General features: G+C 41.2%; 1 protein-coding gene across 2 annotated transcripts in view; it reads right to left on the bottom strand.

Moving 5' to 3' along the window:
- LOC141096332 (uncharacterized) overlaps nt 1-17,719 on the bottom strand; it is a 161,956-nt gene that overhangs the window by 48,428 nt on the left and 95,809 nt on the right. For both annotated transcript variants that reach the window (XM_073582864.1, XM_073582863.1), the window contains exons 10-14: nt 13,801-14,061; nt 13,463-13,717; nt 11,962-12,222; nt 9,781-10,041; nt 3,451-3,714 (exon numbers count right to left, since the gene is read on the bottom strand). In XM_073582864.1, the coding sequence (XP_073438965.1) occupies nt 3,451-3,714; nt 9,781-10,041; nt 11,962-12,222; nt 13,463-13,717; nt 13,801-14,061 (1,302 nt within the window). The remainder of the gene's footprint in view (nt 1-3,450; nt 3,715-9,780; nt 10,042-11,961; nt 12,223-13,462; nt 13,718-13,800; nt 14,062-17,719) is intronic.

Genomic DNA, 17,719 nt, shown 5'->3' with positions numbered 1-17,719 from the left:
TGATTAATATTTTTGATGTTTATTGTTAATGTTATTGTTCGTTAATAAAATCGGTCACTGTGGCCAAAATTATCCAAAGAATTTAAAATTGTAGTGTGTGTTATTTTAGGAGTGGGGGGATACTGGGAGCTGGGTAGGTATTGGGAAAAAAAGGGAAAAACTGTAGTCGCCATATGCGGTCAAGATTATTATTATTATTATTATTATTATATGTGTGTATGTGTCACTGACATATACAGCTCTGGCAAAAATTAAGAGACCACTGCAAAATTTCCACTTTGTCTGATTTTTCTCTTTCTAGGTATATTTTTGAGTAAAATGTAAATTGCTCTTTTATTCTATAAACTACTGACATGTCTCCAAATTTCCAAGCCCTAAATTTTGTATTTATTTTCAGAAAATGAGAAATGGTCAAAATTACAAAAAAAGTGCAGTGCTTGCAGACCTCAAATAATGCTAAGAAAACAAGTTCATAATCATTTAGAAACAACAATACTAAGGAAGAGTTTAGAAATCAATATTTTGTGGAATAACCACGATTTTTAATCACAGCTTTCATGTGTCTTTGCATGCTTTCCACCAGTCTTTCACACTGCTTTTGGGTGACCTTATGCCACTTCTGGTACAAAAATGTAAGCAGTTCTTTTTTGTTTGATGGCTTATGACTATCCATCTTCATCTTGATTACATTACAGAGGTTTTTAATGGGGTCAGGTCTGGTGATTGGGCTGGCCATGACAGGGATTTGATGTGGTGGTCCTTCATCCACACATTGATTGGCCTAGCTGTGTGGCTTGGTGCATTGTCCTGTTGGAAAAAACAGTCCTCAGAGTTGGGAAACATTGCCTGAGCAGAAGGAATCAACTTTTTTTCCAGGTTACCCTTGTATGCGGCTTGATTCATATGTCCTTTGCAAAGATTAACCTGCTCAATTCCATCGCCAGAAGCATCCCCAGATCATCAACGATCCTCCACCAAATTTCACAGTGGGTGCAAGACACTGTGACTTGTACGCCTCTACATGTCTCCGTCTACCATTAGATGACCAGGTGTTGGGCAAAGCTGAAAATTAGACTCATCAGAGAAGATTATATTACTCCAGTCCTCTATGGTCCAATCCTTATGGTCTTTGGCAAACTTCAGCCTGGCTCTCCTTTGCTTCTCGTTGATGAAAGGCTTTTTTCTAGCTTTACATGACTTGAGCCCTGCCTCTAGAAGCCTCTTACAAACTGTTCTTGCCGTGCACTTCACCCCGGCTGCCATTTGCCATTCCTTTTGTAGGTCACTTGATGTCATCCTGTGGTTGCTGAGTGACATTTGAATAAGATGATGGTCATCCCGATCAGTGGAGAGTCGTTTTTGCCCTCTTCCGGTCTGTAGCTTTGTTGTCTCCATTGTCTGCTGCTTGACCTTGTTGTAATGGACTGCCGTCTTAGAAATTTTAAGAATGGAGGCAACATGACGCTCACTGTATCCCTCTTCTAGTAAAGCCAGAATGGAGCCCTTCTTTTCCTCACTCAAGACTTTTCTTTTCAACTCCTTTGGCATGGTTAAAAGTTATTTTTTCATTCCTATTACTCTTGGGATATTACTAGCATTTGTTTTGCCATCCAGCTTGTCGTATTGCAAGAGGATTGTGAACACCACAGCAGGGTTTTTTATACTTTCTTTCATTAAATAAGATTTGGTTCAGGTGATCAGAAGCACATTAAGTAGAATGAGGTGTTTTCTGGTTGGAATTCAACTGACACTGGAATGGAATGGCTGTCAGACATGTAGAGAAGTTGATATTTATAAAACTGGGCAGTGGTCTCTTAATTTTTGCCAAAGCTGTATATATATATTCACATCTATTCTATGTGTATTTACAGTATTGTATTCTAACTTGTCACTTTGTAATTATACTATTATACTGTACGTGGCAGATGAATTGCTGGCTTTTATTCTATCTGCAGTATGTATCTATGTATCTATCTATTATATATACACATGGTAAAAATTGTTGGTACCCCTTGTTTAATGACAGAAAAACCCACAATAGTGACAGAAATAACTTGAATCTGATAAAAGTAATAATAAATAAAAAATCTATGAAAATGAACAAATGAAAGTCACCTATTTACTGCGAAGCCCTCGATCTACTGTAATTAAAGTAAAATTAAAAACCAACAATATACCATACCTGTTCGTCATTCTGTCCCACGCTGTAATCCATGTCTGAGGGATATACAATTTTCAACCTGGACGGTGCCAAGATGCGACTGTCTCGGCTGAAAACCACTGGTGAATGAGAATTGTGGTGATGTCATTGAGGCTGCCCTCCGAGCCGGGCTGAACTGCAGTCACCTCTGGACCATGGGAAAATGCCAGTGATGAGGTGACCGCAGTTCAAGCTTAGTGTCTTCACAGCAGATCACCGTGAAAAATTGTCATATTAAAATCGCATTGCAATCAGATAGCAATTGCACTGCATTCTGATGTAAATCGGGTGCTAGGTGTGAGAATTCGGATTGTACTCATAAAAAAACACATGACACACGCATGACACTTGCATTACACTCGTCCGACTCTCCTGCATCAAAATCAGACCGATTTTAAAATTGCTAGTGTGTCTCCAGCCTAAGGCTATGGCCACACTATCAGTATTTGTTCAGTATTTTTTCTCAGCATTTGTAAGCCAAAACCAGGTGAGGAACAATCAGAGGACAAGGTATAATAGAAACAAGTGCATAAATTCTGCATGTTAGACCCACTCCGGGTTTTGGCTTACAAATACTGATGTGAAATACTGATAGTGTGGCCGTGTGGTAATTCCCTTCCCTTCTTTACTTTTGTTTATTCCCCATCCTCCACTCCCCGATGCATCCCTCTGTTATATGTGAGTGAATATTTTGTATGCCCGGAGTTTTCTGTTAACCCTTGTTTGTGTAGCCTTGTTTGTCTGGTTGGTGTCCTACGGTGCACAGTAGTGCCCCTCTTCCCTGGGTGGGGAAGAGAACAGACGGGGGGCTAAGTCAGTAGATAAGGCAAGGGTGCAGGCCCTGGCATCTTCACCTTCAGAAGTATCCCGGGGAATAGGGTTAGCTATGGCTCCCCCTAGTAGTAGAGTCAGGGAAGGAGCACCTGGTCCTGGGTCACCTGACAGCTGTATTGTGATACTGACAATCTGAAAATCAGACTGTACTCGAATGTCTGAGAGCAGTCTGATTTTTTCTACGGACTCAGACTTGCGTTGCCGATTTTGATCCGACTGATGTCTCAGCTATTTTATACAGACCACTCGTACCGTGGAAATCAGACATGTGAACAGTCCCATAATCTATCATACGTACGAGTGCTATCCATAAAAAACGGATGTCTGAATGAGGCCTAAGTAGTAATTAGAAATGAAACACAGTATCTGATCAGCCTACAAATTGCATTAGCTAAGAAGGTACTTTATTTGATCACCTGTCTCAATAGTAGCTTTGGTGGCAGCATCACTGCCGCACTGTGAGTTCCAGGATGTAACCAACACTGCATAAGAATATCCACAGCGAGCGCCTACGATAGCACACATATTTGTGGTTGTGTTACATGACAGAGTGTGTCCATTATTCCCTGTGGCCACCACTGCATAGGATACTGCCCCTCTGCTAGGAGACCAGGTAATATTTATGAGGTCCAGTGCCGAGCAGTCTATGTTGGTTTCAACGTTGGTGGGCATGCACGGTGCTGTGAATGAAGTAAGAACATTAGAGAAGCAATCTGAAATAATACGTTACGTATTTGCACACTATACATTTATATACTGTATACCATTTATATATGAATAGTTTTGTAATCTAAAGTATTTTCATCTAGGGCCATGAATGAACGGCTGATATTTCTTAACTAAGGTAGTAATATCCTTACACAACAGCTATTAGAAAGGTGTAATAACATCTGTATTTTGTCCCAGTCACTAATAATAATTGCCAGCTACTAGCACTGCAGCAGTTACATGGGTCATTTCAATCCATAGTATCCATTTGATCGGCATGTAAGTGTTTCACGAGGTGATGATATCAGACTTTTCGATTTTCATCTCTCACATTCTACTGGCAAATTGCTCCAGTATCACTGCTATATGCAATTCGGTGAAACGGAATAAAAGTGCAAACATATGAGTTATGGGCCCCAATGCATCAAAGTATTTAAGTCAGAAATCTCGAGTTAAACACTTTAAAAAGTTGCACATTTTTTGCACAATGCGAGGTTGCGTTACAATCTAGCGACTTTTATTGTTTTCCCACCAGTTTTGGGCAAAATGAGCAGAGCTGGGGAGGATGTGGCTTGGCGACACAAGCCCGAATATCCCCCATCCTCTGGAACTCCATGCCTCAACACGTCCGGTTATCTACCACCCTCGGATCCTTCAAACTGAACCTGAAAACCCATCTTTTCAGGAAAGCTTACAGCCTGCAATAACCATTCTGCCGCCTCACCACCGCCCGAGCTGCCGCCTCATCACCACCAGAGCTGCTGCACCCCCGACCTTCTGTCTCTTCCCCACTATCCCGTAGAATGTAAATCCACAAGGACAGGGTCCTCTCCCCTCTGTCATTGTAAATTTGTTTACTGTTAACGATATCTATAACTTTGTATGTAACCCCCCCCTTCTCATGTACAGCACCATGGAATTAATGGCGCTATATAAATAAATAATAATAATTGTTGATGAGCTGTGGCATATCTTATGCCACACATCTTACTCCAGTATGTGACTGAACTAAGATTAGTGGCGAGGCGCACACCACTATTTAGGTGAGCCTGATTCATTAATAAGCATGGGCCTCTTAGGCTAGTTTCACACTTGCTTTTTTTTGCAGCGCGTTTTTCCCGCAAAAAAACGCATTAAAAAAACGCATACAAATGCATACAAACGCTGCGTTTTTTTCAAGCATTTTTGTGCGCATGCAGGAAAAAAACGCAGCGTTTTTGCGCGTTTGTATGCGTTTTTAGCGCGTTTTTACCGCGTTTGCGTTTTTTTCCAACATTTTTAGGTGGCCCCTCACACTACCCAAACCATGACTTTACTAACCCTAACCCTGACCCTAACCCTAACCCTGACCCTAACCCTAACCCTGACCCTAACCCTTAACCAAATCATACTTAACCCTAACCCAAACCCTAAACCCTAACTAACCCTAACCCTAACCCTAACCCTGACCCTAACCCTGACCCTGACCCTAACCCTAACCCTAACCCTGACCCTAACCCTAACCCTGACCCTAATCCTTAACAAAACCATACTTAACCCTAACCCTGACCCTAACCCTAACCCTAACCCTGACCCTAACCCTTAACCAAACCATACTTAACCCTAATCCTGACCCTAACCCTAACCCTGACCCTAACCCTAACCCTGACCCTAACCCTTAACAAAACCATACTTAACCCTAATCCTGACCCTAACCCTGACCCTAATCCTTAACAAAACCATACTTAACCCTAATCCTGACCCTAACCCTGACCCTAACCCTAACCCTGACCCTAACCCTGACCCTAACCCTAACCCTAACCCTTAACAAAACCATACTTAACCCTAATCCTGACCCTAACCATGACCCTAATCCTTAACAAAACCATACTTAACCCTAACCCTGACCCAAACCCCAACCCTAACCCTGACCCTGACCATAACCCTAACCCTAAACCCCCTTAACTAACCCTAACTCTAACCCAAACCCCTAAATTCCATGGTTTAAAAAAAAAAACGCATATGCAAAAAAACGCATACATGAGCATGCCAGTGCGCACATATGCGCATCCATAGGCTATAATGGCCATTTTTAGCGCAAAACGTGCGCATATGTGCGCATGCGCTTTTTTGCAGGGCCAAAAAATGCAACATGCTGCGTCTGGAAAATCCCAACGCACACCCCAAAAAAACGCAGCGCATGAAAATCGCATACATGCGCTGACCAGTGCGCAGGTATGCGCACCCATGTTAAATATAGGGGAAAAAACGCATGCGCAGGTGTGCGTTTTTTTCCAGCGCTAAAAAACGCAAATGTGAAACCAGCCTTAATGATCGTAATAAATCAGGCGCCTCTGAACAATTTCATATAAAATTTGGAATCCCTCATAGAGAGTTTTATAGATACAGTGGGGCAAAAAAGTATTTAGTCAGTCAGCAATAGTGCAAGTTCCACCACTTAAAAAGATGAGAGGTGTCTGTAATTTACATCATAGGTAGACCTCAACTATGGGAGACAAACTGAGAAAAAAAAATCCAGAAAATCACATTGTCTGTTTTTTTTTTCATTTTATTTGCATATTATGGTGGAAAATAAGTATTTGGTCAGAAACAAAATTTCATCTCAATACTTTGTGATATATCCTTTGTTGGCAATGACAGAGGTCAAACGTTTTCTGTAAGTCTTCACAAGGTTGCCACACACTGTTGTTGGTATGTTGGCCCATTCCTCCATGCAGATCTCCTCTAGAGCAGTGATGTTTTTGGCTTTTCGCTTGGCAACACGGACTTTCAACTCCCTCCAAAGGTTTTCTATAGGGTTGAGATCTGGAGACTGGCTAGGCCACTCCAGGACCTTGAAATGCTTCTTACGAAGCCACTCCTTCGTTGCCCTGGCGGTGTGCTTTGGATCATTGTCATGTTGAAAGACCCAGCCACATTTCATCTTCAATGCCCTTGCTGATGGAAGGAGGTTTGCACTCAAAATCTCACGATACATGGCCCCATTCATTCTTTCATGTACCCGGATCAGTCGTCCTGGCCCCTTTGCAGAGAAACAGCCCCAAAGCATGATGTTTCCACCACCATGCTTTACAGTAGGTATGGTGTTTGATGGATGCAACTCAGTATTCTTTTTCCTCCAAACACGACAAGTTGTGTTTCTTCCAAACAGTTCCAGTTTGGTTTCATCAGACCATAGGACATTCTCCCAAAACTCCTCTGGATCATCCAAATGCTCTCTAGCAAACTTCAGACGGGCCCGGACATGTACAGGCTTAAGCAGTGGGACACGTCTGGCACTGCAGGAGTCCATGGTGGCGTAGTGTGTTACTTATGGTAGGCCTTGTTACATTGGTCCCAGCTTTCTGCAGTTCATTCACTAGGTCCCCCCGCGTGGTTCTGGGATTTTTGCTCACCGTTCTTGTGATCATTCTGACCCCACGGGGTGGGATTTTGCGTGGAGCACCAGATCGAGGGAGATTTTCAGTGGTCTTGTATGTCTTCCATTTTCTAATTATTGCTCCCACAGTTGATTTCTTCACTCCAAGCTGGTTGGCTATTGCAGATTCAGTCTTCCCAGCCTGGTGCAGGGCTACAATTTTGTTTCTGGTGTCCTTTGACAGCTCTTTGGTCTTCACCATAGTGGAGTTTGGAGTCAGACTGTTTGAGGGTGTGCACAGGTGTCTTTTTATACTGATAACAAGTTTAAACAGGTGCCATTACTACAGGTAATGAGTGGAGGAAAGTGGAGACTCTTAAAGAAGAAGTTACAGGTCTGTGAGAGCCAGAAATCTTGTTTGCTTGTTTCTGACCAAATACTTATTTTCCACCATAATATGCAAATAAAATGAAAAAAAAACAGACAATGTGATTTTCTGGATTTTTTTTTCTCAGTTTGTCTCCCATAGTTGAGGTCTACCTATGATGTAAATTACAGACGCCTCTCATCTTTTTAAGTGGTGGAACTTGCACTATTGCTGACTGACTAAATACTTTTTTGCCCCACTGTATCTGCAGCTGAGGCATGCCATAGCATCTCAGTTCCCACTACCCAGGATGCAAATATCTAAATATCCACTAATAGGAATATTGTCCACTCAAGGGCCTATGGGTGTGATTTCCTCTCTATACACCTTTCTGTTAAATTCCAAGATTGCTTCCACCCAATTGGCCTTGGAAGATAAATGGAGGCACCTTATCCCTTCTATCACCGATGACCAGTGGAGTGATGCACTGGAGGCGCATACAACGGTTTCTCCAGCGGCAAATAACAAATTGATTCAGTTATATATGCTACACCAATCCTATCTAACCCCGAGTAAACTACATAAATTCGGCAGAAGAGTAAATGATGAATGTCATAGATGTGGGGAGGTGGGAGCAGATTTCTGGCATCTCATTTGGGATTGTAGAATTATAAGAAGATACTGGGAAGATGTAATTTTTACTCTAGAATGGATAATTGGGATACCAATTGAATGTACTCCAGAGATGTGCGTGTTGGGTGTTGTGGACAAAGAAATGTGGACTCATTACGACAGAATATTTCTCAGGGAGGTTTTGTTTCTCGCTAGGAAAGCGATAGCATTGAGGTGGATGGGGGGAAGGTCTCCTTCAGTCAATCAGTGGAAAAAATTAGTGAACAATATAATCCCTTATGAGAACATACTATACAGAAATAGATGTCCCCAGAAATTTCATAAAATTTGGGAAAAGTGGTGTGACTCGCCCTTGACACAACTAGCTCCTGATTACATAAATTCCTCAAATGTGAGATATAATCCTTGAAGTGTTTACTTTCAGTGCAAAAAATGTGATGCTTTACGTGGACTCGGGAGTGTTAGTTTATTATAACTTGAATTGTTGTAAACTTAGAATCCTGATTAAGAATGCTCTGATTGGTGAGGCAATGTTGCTGAGAATAGAATACACTATGTTTAATGTTCTATTTTATTTGTGCTGTTTGTCTACTTTATTATTGAAAGTATGGTTTTATAACTAATGCTGTGGATAACGATTAGCTGGATTACTCTGCTTTCCTTACACTGCAATGTCACATGTTTAATATGTTATTATGTGGAATCTTTCAATAAAAAGAGTTTTAAAAAAATCAGGCACCTCGGACTCCTCATCAACACCGGTGTGAACAATGCCAGCCTTGATGACCGGGGCCAAAGTGTCCATCATCTGTTAGTGAGTGCTTCAAATGGATTATAGAGGTGATCAGAAAAAGTAGAAAAAAATGTGGCACTCACCTTTAAGCTATAAAATGCAGTCCTTAATCCAACCATACATGGTATATGGACACACTTCATGGGACAAACAGGTAAGGGAAGACAGCGGGGAGGGAAGTGGACGACGATCGTTTTGCTTCAAGAGAGGCTTCTACGGGTCCAGGTGGGTCCATATACCGTGTATGGGCAGAGTCACACTGCCGCATTTTTCGTCCGAGAATCGCATTGTAAATCTCGCACTGGCTGTCTGCTCTCCTGACCTGAGCTTGACAGCTGCATAGTAATCCATCATGCTGTCATTCTCAGGTCAGGAGAGGTGCCGGCCAGTCCGTTCAGTGCGATGTGATTATCGCAGGAGAAATACACCAGTGTGTCTCTGCCCTATGGTTGAATAAAGGACTGCATTTTATTATAGCTTACGGGTGAGTGCCGCATTTTTTCTGTTTTTTTTCTGATTATGGATGTTTTTTCAATGCTGCGCACCATAACCCGAAGCTAAGTACACCGCTGTTCATTGGATGCCGTCTTTCTTTTGTAGCAAGTCAGATAGTTGGATCTTAGTGCCATTCATTTTGTCTATGTTTTTTGGATTATAGAGGTGACATTACACCCATTGGATGGGAATACAGTTCTTCTGTCCTCCATCGAGCAGTGATTGGAAGAAGTCCATGCTGTTGTGCGTTTTGCATTGAACTATGTTGTTACATATGTTACATGGAGCTGTATGGTATTATTTCAGCTGAAATGCTTCAGAAACCTAAGAAAGGTCATTAAGATAAGGCTATAGAGTAGCATGGAAATGGACAATTTCTTGGACACACTGACCTGTTGTAACTGTTGTGGCATTAGTTGTGATGCTGTGGCAGTTGCCATCCATTGCTGTGACTGTGACATTGTAGAGCTGTCCGCACTGCAAATTAGATACGGAGCATGAGGTGGTTGATGAAACACAAGAAGCTTCACTGCCATCAGGCCCACGAAATACCGCCATGTACGACACTGCTCCAGCACTCGGCTCCCACCAGACTGACGCTCCATTTACACCACAATCTGGTACCGCGGTGAGGTACATCGGGCTGCACGGGGCTGTAAGATTCAGATAAATCACATTATCCTAAATATTCCAGTCAAATTAGTATATACAATTACATAGTTATTTAATGATCCAGCTACCTGACATGCATGTTACCTGACCCAGTCAGGCAACCACATGAGTAGATAAACCCAAAAGATAACAAGTTGGGGGGAATGGTATAAAAAATATTAGCTCTTCGAATTGCCTCACACTGAACTTCTTGCAGCTGGGACATACTTACCATGTGGAGTGACTGGAGGTGACCGCAGGACACCCATATACTAGTATGTACATGTCAGCAGCTGCCATCTCAGAGCAAGTGCCTGCCATTACTACCAATAGTGCTGCCAGTATACCCAGTAAGAAGTAACGAAAATGGGAAGGGGATATAGTAGCTATTGTGGCAGGGCACGTGGGAGGAATTCTGGAGAGTGTCCCCCCTAGCACCGAGAGAGGTGCACACATTGTCACACTACATCTACTCCATCATGTCTACAGAACGCTTCAATTCCTGTGTGATGGAGGACTGAGGGGCGACTCCTTGTATCCTGTAGATAAATCACAATCCGCAGATCTGCTCCACATGATGTGGACCTGTCCTGGTCCGGATATATTTTGGAAGGGAGTGACCGATATAATTAACAATGTCTATTCTCTACATGTGTCTCACTAACCATTGGAGTGTAGACTGAGGTATGTGGGAGACCTCAGTGATCTCAGAAGGATTACTGTAGGAGGCATAGTATATATGGCACTGGAAACATGAGCAGGGTGCGACTGTATGAGAATTTATTGAGAAGTTAAAGTAGTATTGCCATCTCCAAGATCCCATCCCAATTTGTAGTAGGTGCAGTAATAATAATAATAATTAGCAAATACCTCCACTTAGAAAGGTAGTGCAGTTCTGATTCTCTATATTATCCCATATGCAGGCATCACAGGACCTTAAGGACCTTAGGTTTCCACGGTTACCACCATTCAAACACTCAAGTTGTGACAGTTAATTGTTAGTGGTCATAGTCATGGACAGATGCTACTGCCAGGACCGGCACATAGGGAAAGCGACATAGCGAATCAGAACAACTAGGCTACGTTTCTAATTGGAGGTATTTGCTAATATTATTATTATTATTATTATTATTATTATTTTTATTACTACTACTACAAACCGGGACTCGATTTCAAAAATGTGAAAAAGCAGTTAGCAGTGTGGATAGATATGTCAGGGCTGGCATCTAGAGATTTCAGTTTGGGCCATTACAGCAGTGAAAGATGTGAGATAACGCAGTACCCGTGCCCGCCACTCATAGAGGGGAGGTTGTCGTTCAGGATTGTTTTGCTCTCTGAATCCTATACAGCCAATGAAGTATTTCAGGTGCTTTGGGGGTAGATGAGGGGGTCCGGGGCGGCCCTGGGTGAGGATGTGTACGTGTTGTACGTCATTTTTGCTCATTACTGTGAGCATTATGTCATTCTGTATGCATTATGTATTTTCTAACCTGACTGTACACAATAAGCTTGTTCGCCTCTGGTAATACTATGCCTTTGAATAAATTTGTTGCTTTTCAATCAAGTGCACTCTGGACTAAGATTTGAATATGAATTGAAAATTATAGTCATTAACCCCACTATGTGCTTCTGCAAGTACCTATAAGGCTCTTGTCACATCTATAACATGCAATTGAAGTACATATTGGAAGCTGTTTCTGACATGTACGATGTGCCCACTAACAATGCATAGCCATAATGTTCATCAACCGGACTCCATTTTCCTTATTGAGGTAAATGTATAAATCTAGGGGCATGGTTGAAGCCAGTTTCCAGGTATAAACACATAGCACAAACCTCCCCACGCACTCGACAGTGCTCAGTGCAGAGCATTTGTCAAGTGTGAACATGGCTTTACAAATATCCTTTCCTTGCCCACTTACCGGATTTGGCTTCTACAGCGACACTCTGTGCACTCTTACATTCATCATGTATGGCCAGAATAGACAAGCTGTATACCTCCCCACATAGAAGAGGGGACAACTGGCAGGTGTGGTCCGATACGTCTGCAGTGATAACATCGCCCTGTCTTCCCACAGCTATAGCTGAATAGCCAGTAGCTCCATGACTGATGTCCCAAAACACATTAAAGGCATTTTCTGGGCACAAGGTTGTAGTGTTTATGTTCTTAGGAACACATGGCACTAGAATCACAAAGAGTTTGGGGAAACTTTATTCTACCATAAGAATAGTAATGTAAAAAAAAATAAAAACATAATAATTCAAGGCTCCTTCATATTATACAGTAAGGAGATCTTCTGCAAAACCTGTTAATGGATATTCAGGTTTCAATAAATGTGACTGATTACAGGAGTTGTGGTATGATCATCGTACAACAGTGAGCACTGGGAGGAAATATTCAACTTACCCAAATAGCAAACAGTGAAATTAAAAGAAAAAACACAAGGAAAATAATGTGGAAAATTGTATACCTTTTCATAATATAAAGATTTTTTTTTTTTTACTGAAACCTGTATACCAGGTTATTTCATGACTATGTATTATATAGTGAACAGCAGATGCCCAAAGTATGTATAAGTGATAAAGTCTGTCCAATTTGTCATCATGCTTCCACAGCTAAGAGAGAACACACCAGTGACTGGATAACTTGGATTTAGAGGGACCTGAGCACTGATTACCGTATATTCACTTTCCCTACATAATACATGTTTTATTAGAGTGGTCTGGGGGGTAGTGATTGCATTCTTAGTAACAGGGGTTAAGGGTTACTACTCCCATCTTCATAGATGAATATTGTCAGATGAGCAGTAAATTGCCACATTACTTGCACTATTAACAGTTTCTTCTGATCTTTGGAGATTAATACTTTTCTTTTGTATACACCTCATTGCCTTGGAGACCGACCACTGCTGCTACCTAGCTTGTAAGTACAGCACTGAAGCTAGCCAGGATTATGTGATAACAGCGAGCTCCAGCGAACCTGGTCAGCTTCAGTGTTTACAAGCTCAGTATAAAAGCGCTTCTAAGCACTGCTCATGTTTCTGTATATCAGCGGTGGTCGGTCTTCAAGGCAGCAAGCTGTAAACAAAAGAAAAGGGTCAATAACTCAAGAATGGCTGAAAAATAAGCAGTAAATTGAATAAATGTTTGAATTTAGCATTACTATCTGCCCATAGCATTTATAAAGATGGGAATAACCCTTTAAGAAGGGCTCAGAGGTAAATACCTGATATATCTGATTAGAAAAGTGATCAACAAAAATATTCTCAGAGCTTTAGGATGGTGAAAGAGATAGAATTCATTTCATACAATCTAGATATGTGAGTTGATTCATTTCATCACTGTGTGGGCTGATATCTGTGCCAGGTTTGCCAAGAAATGTTCAGCTAGTAAATTCCATCATACATTAGTCTGGACACTTACCTGTTTTAAATGATGTTTTAGTACTATTCTGACCCGTGCATGTTCCATCCTCAGCCCAAACGGTGACTGTGTAATTCTGTCCACATTCTAGTTCGGGGGTCTCGCACCTAGTGTTAGTTGTGTTGCAAGCCAAGGTATTAACTCCTTCCACTACAGCCGAATACGACCTTGCATTGCGACTAATCTCCCATTGTACAAACCCTGAATTATTATCACACGATGCATAGGCTTCTAGAATCTGAGGAGGACAGGGAACTAGAGAAACCAAAACAATGTAAAAATAATAAATATTGTTCATCTTCAAATAAAAAAAAAATGTTTGGTCCATTAAGACTTACTTGTCCAAATATGAATGGAATTATTCCCGTTGCTGATGCAATCTGCAGATTTACTGCCCAAGAAGATGTCATACTCCATGTCACATAAGAGGTCGTCATGAAATTCATAGAAGGTATTTGTGGTTGTGATGGAGGTCTCATTGTCCCCTGTGCGAGCCGTCACTGTGTATGCAGTGGCTCCAGGAGCCCCATCCCATGATAAAGATATGGAATAAGCCTCACAGGTCACAGATTTCACAAAATTAGCAGGAACACACGGAGCTAAAATGAAATAATAATAATATGTATTCACTGAAACTCAGCTGACATATTAATACCCAGAACTCTCATCTTTGTACAATACTTTGCACATACTACATTGATACAGGAAAGATGTATATCTTTGCACCGTGTTAGCCAGTGGATGGAAAAATATTCAGAATTGAGAGTCCTCAGTGGTTGATACCTTTTAATGGCTAACTGAAAACATTAACATTTATTCCATCTTTTAATACCAAAACACATTCTCTTTTTAAGATTTAAAGGGATTGTCCCGTGCGGGGGTGAGCAATTAATTTTACAGAGGGGCCTCATGAGAGACTGTGCCTGTTGTAGAGCCCAACCAATAAACTGAATCTAATTCTGATCATAGAATCATAGAATCGTAGAGTTGGAAGGGACCTCCTGGGCCATCTGGTCCAACCCCCTGCTCAAAGCAGGATTCGCTAAATCATCCCAGTCAGATGTCTGTCCAGCCTCTGTTTGAAGACTTCCATTGAAGGAGAACTCACCACTTCTCGTGGCAGCCTGTTCCACTCATTGATCACTCTAACTGTCAAAAAGTTTTTTCTAATATCTAATCTGTGTCTCCTCCCATTCAGTTTCATCCCATTGCTTCTAGTCTTTCCTTGTGCAAATGAGAATAAAGTTGATCCTTCTACAATGTGACAGCCCTTTAGATATTTGTAGACAGCTATTAAGTCTCCTCTCAGTCTTCTCTTTTGCAAACTAAACATTCCCAAATCCTGCAACCTTTCCTCATAAGACAGGGTTTGCAGACCGGTCACCATTCTGGTCGCTCTTTTCTGAACTTGCTCCAGTTTGTTGATGTCTTTTTTAAAATGTGGTGCCCAAAACTGGACACAATATTCCAGATGAGGTCTGACCAAAGAGGAGTAGAGGGAAATAATGACTTCACGTGATCTAGACTGTATGCTTCTGTTAATACATCCTAGAATTGCATTTGCCTTTTTTGCTGCTGCATCACACTGTTGACTCATATTCAGTCTGTGATCTATTAGTATACCCAAGTCTTTTTCACATGTGCTGTCACTTAGCCCTATTCCTCCCATTCTATATATGCTTTTTCCATTTTTATTGCCCAGATGTAGTACTTTGCATTTCTCCCTGTTAAAAACCATTCTGTTAGTTGCTGCCCACTTCTCCAGTTTATTTAAATCTTTTTGAATCCTCTCTCTCTCTTCTCTAGTATTAGCTATCCCTCCTAGCTTTGTGTCATCAGCAAATTTAATCAGTTTACCCTCAATTCCTTCATCTAAATCGTTGATAAAGATGTTGAACAATACAGGGCCCAGGACAGAGCCCTGTGGTACCCCACTTGAGACATTCTTCCAACTGGATGTGCAGCCATTTACGACCACTCTTTGGGTCCGATCACTAAGCCAGTTATGAATCCACCTAACAGTTGCCTTGTCCATTCCATACTTAATCATTTTTTCAATAAGGATTGTATGAGAGACTTTGTCAAATGCTTTGCTGAAGTCAAGATATACTATATCTACAGCATTTCCTTGATCCAACCAATCAGTGATACCGTCATAGAAGGAAATTAAGTTAGTCTGACATGACTTATTAGTTACAAACCCATGCTGACTCTGTTTAATCACTTCATTCTTATCCAGGTATTGACATACATGTTGTTTAATAATTTGTTCAAAGATCTTTCCTGGTATAGAAGTCAGACTCACCGGCCTATAGTTACCGGGGTCCACCTTCTTCCCCTTTTTGAAGATAGGAACAACATTTGCTCTTCTCCAGTCTTCTGGCACTTCTCCTGTTCTCCAAGAATTTTCAAAGATTATAGAGAGGGGTTCAAAAATTTCTTCTGCTATCTCCTTCAGTACTCTGGGGTGTAATTCATCTGGACCTGGAGACTTGAATTCATTTAGGCTAGCTAAGTGTTTCCTCACTATCTTTCTGTTTATAGATATCCTGGATTCTTCTATTCCCTTAATAGGACAGTGAATAACAGTTGATGTTACATTTCCTTTCTGAGAGAAAACAGATGCAAAATAGGAATTTAAAAGTTCAGCCTTCTCAACATCCTGTCTTACCATTTCATCATTTTCATCCTGTAAAAATCCTATAGCATCTTTGACTTTTCTTTTACTTTTGACATATCCCCAAAATCCTTTATTATTGCTTTTGACATCTCTTGCAAGCCTCAATTCATTTTCAGCTTTAGATAATCTGATTTGTGCCCTGCAGGTTCTGCAGACAGCATTATATTCTTCTTTAGATATGCCTCCCTCTTTCCATTTTATAAACATTTTTTTCTTCCTTTTTAGCATGTGCTTAAGTTCTGTGTTCATCCATCCTGGTTTCCTTAACTGCTTCCTATTCTTCCCTCTTTTCGGAATTGTTAACAACTGTGCTTTGAGAATTTCATTTTTCAAGATTTCCCATCCTTCCTGGACATTTTTGTCTTTAAGGATATCCAGCCATTGGATCCCTCCAATTCTCTTTCTGAATCCCTTAAAATCTGCCTTTCTGAAATCTAACCTTGACGTCTGAGTCTTCACAGGTCTTCCGCCTCTAGTTATCCAAAATTCTAAAATAGCATGGTCGCTACCTCCTAGGGTCCCAGCCACTTTTACCTCCTCAACCATTTCCTCCCTGTTTATAAGGATTAGATCCAAGGTAGCAGTTCCCCTTGTTTTCTCCCTTAATATAAATATAAATATTATCAATATAAATATTATCATTATTTTATATTAATATTAATTTTGCTGCTTAATATTGAGCAGAATTAAGTCTCTTGACTCGCTGCTACAGATAATACATATTACAGTACAGCCTATTGTATGTACTCTTACCGGTAACAGCTAATCAAACTTATGGAATTTACTTATTTTTTAAAGTTAATAACAGCCATTAAATCAGGTTGTTCCTCATATTCAGCCCCTGAACCATGATCAACAGCTTCCCCACGCAGAGCATGATGCCCCAGAGTCCCTAACATAGTATTATGGTCTCAAAGATTCCCCACACAGTATGCTGAACCCCACTGCCTCCCCACACACAGTATGATGCCCCAAACAGTATAATCCCTCACAGACCCTCAACACAGCATGATCTCCACAGTCCCACACAGTTATTATGATGGCTCCCACATTCCCCCAAAAAGTATGATCTCACACACAGTAATATGGCCTCTGTGATTATCCCCACAGTTCCCTCCCATTACCCACCAGCACATTATAATCTCCCCACAGCCCCTCAACACAATATGATGACTCCTACAGCTACCCGAAAAGAATTATCCCACACACAGAGTGATGGCCTAAACACGGTATGATTGCCCCTACAGCACCCTATACACAGTATGATCCCCCACACCATATGAGCCTCTACAGCCCCCAAACATAATATATCAGCGAGCACAGCCCTCAAACAGTCTGATCCCCCACAGTTCCCCACAAACAATATTTACACTGTTGACCCTTATTTTTTAAGACTTCTGACATTTCTGCTGGCATACTGGATGTTCGCTTTTTAGACCAAATCCTGACTGATGACAACCCATCGAGTTCATCACATTTTCTGTGCTTTCATTTCTCCAAAATAAAGGTGCTCAATGGGATTGACAATTACAGAGATTCTTGGCCGCGAGTCCAAAATTTTAATGCTTTGTTCACTG

Source organism: Dendrobates tinctorius, unplaced genomic scaffold, assembly GCF_039654945.1.
Source record: "Dendrobates tinctorius isolate UK_male_01 unplaced genomic scaffold, ASM3965494v1 ptg000074l, whole genome shotgun sequence".
Lineage (NCBI taxonomy): Eukaryota > Metazoa > Chordata > Amphibia > Anura > Dendrobatidae > Dendrobates > Dendrobates tinctorius.
The sequence above is the reverse complement of the archived record's forward strand: the minus strand, read 5'-3'. Positions and strand labels throughout refer to the sequence as shown.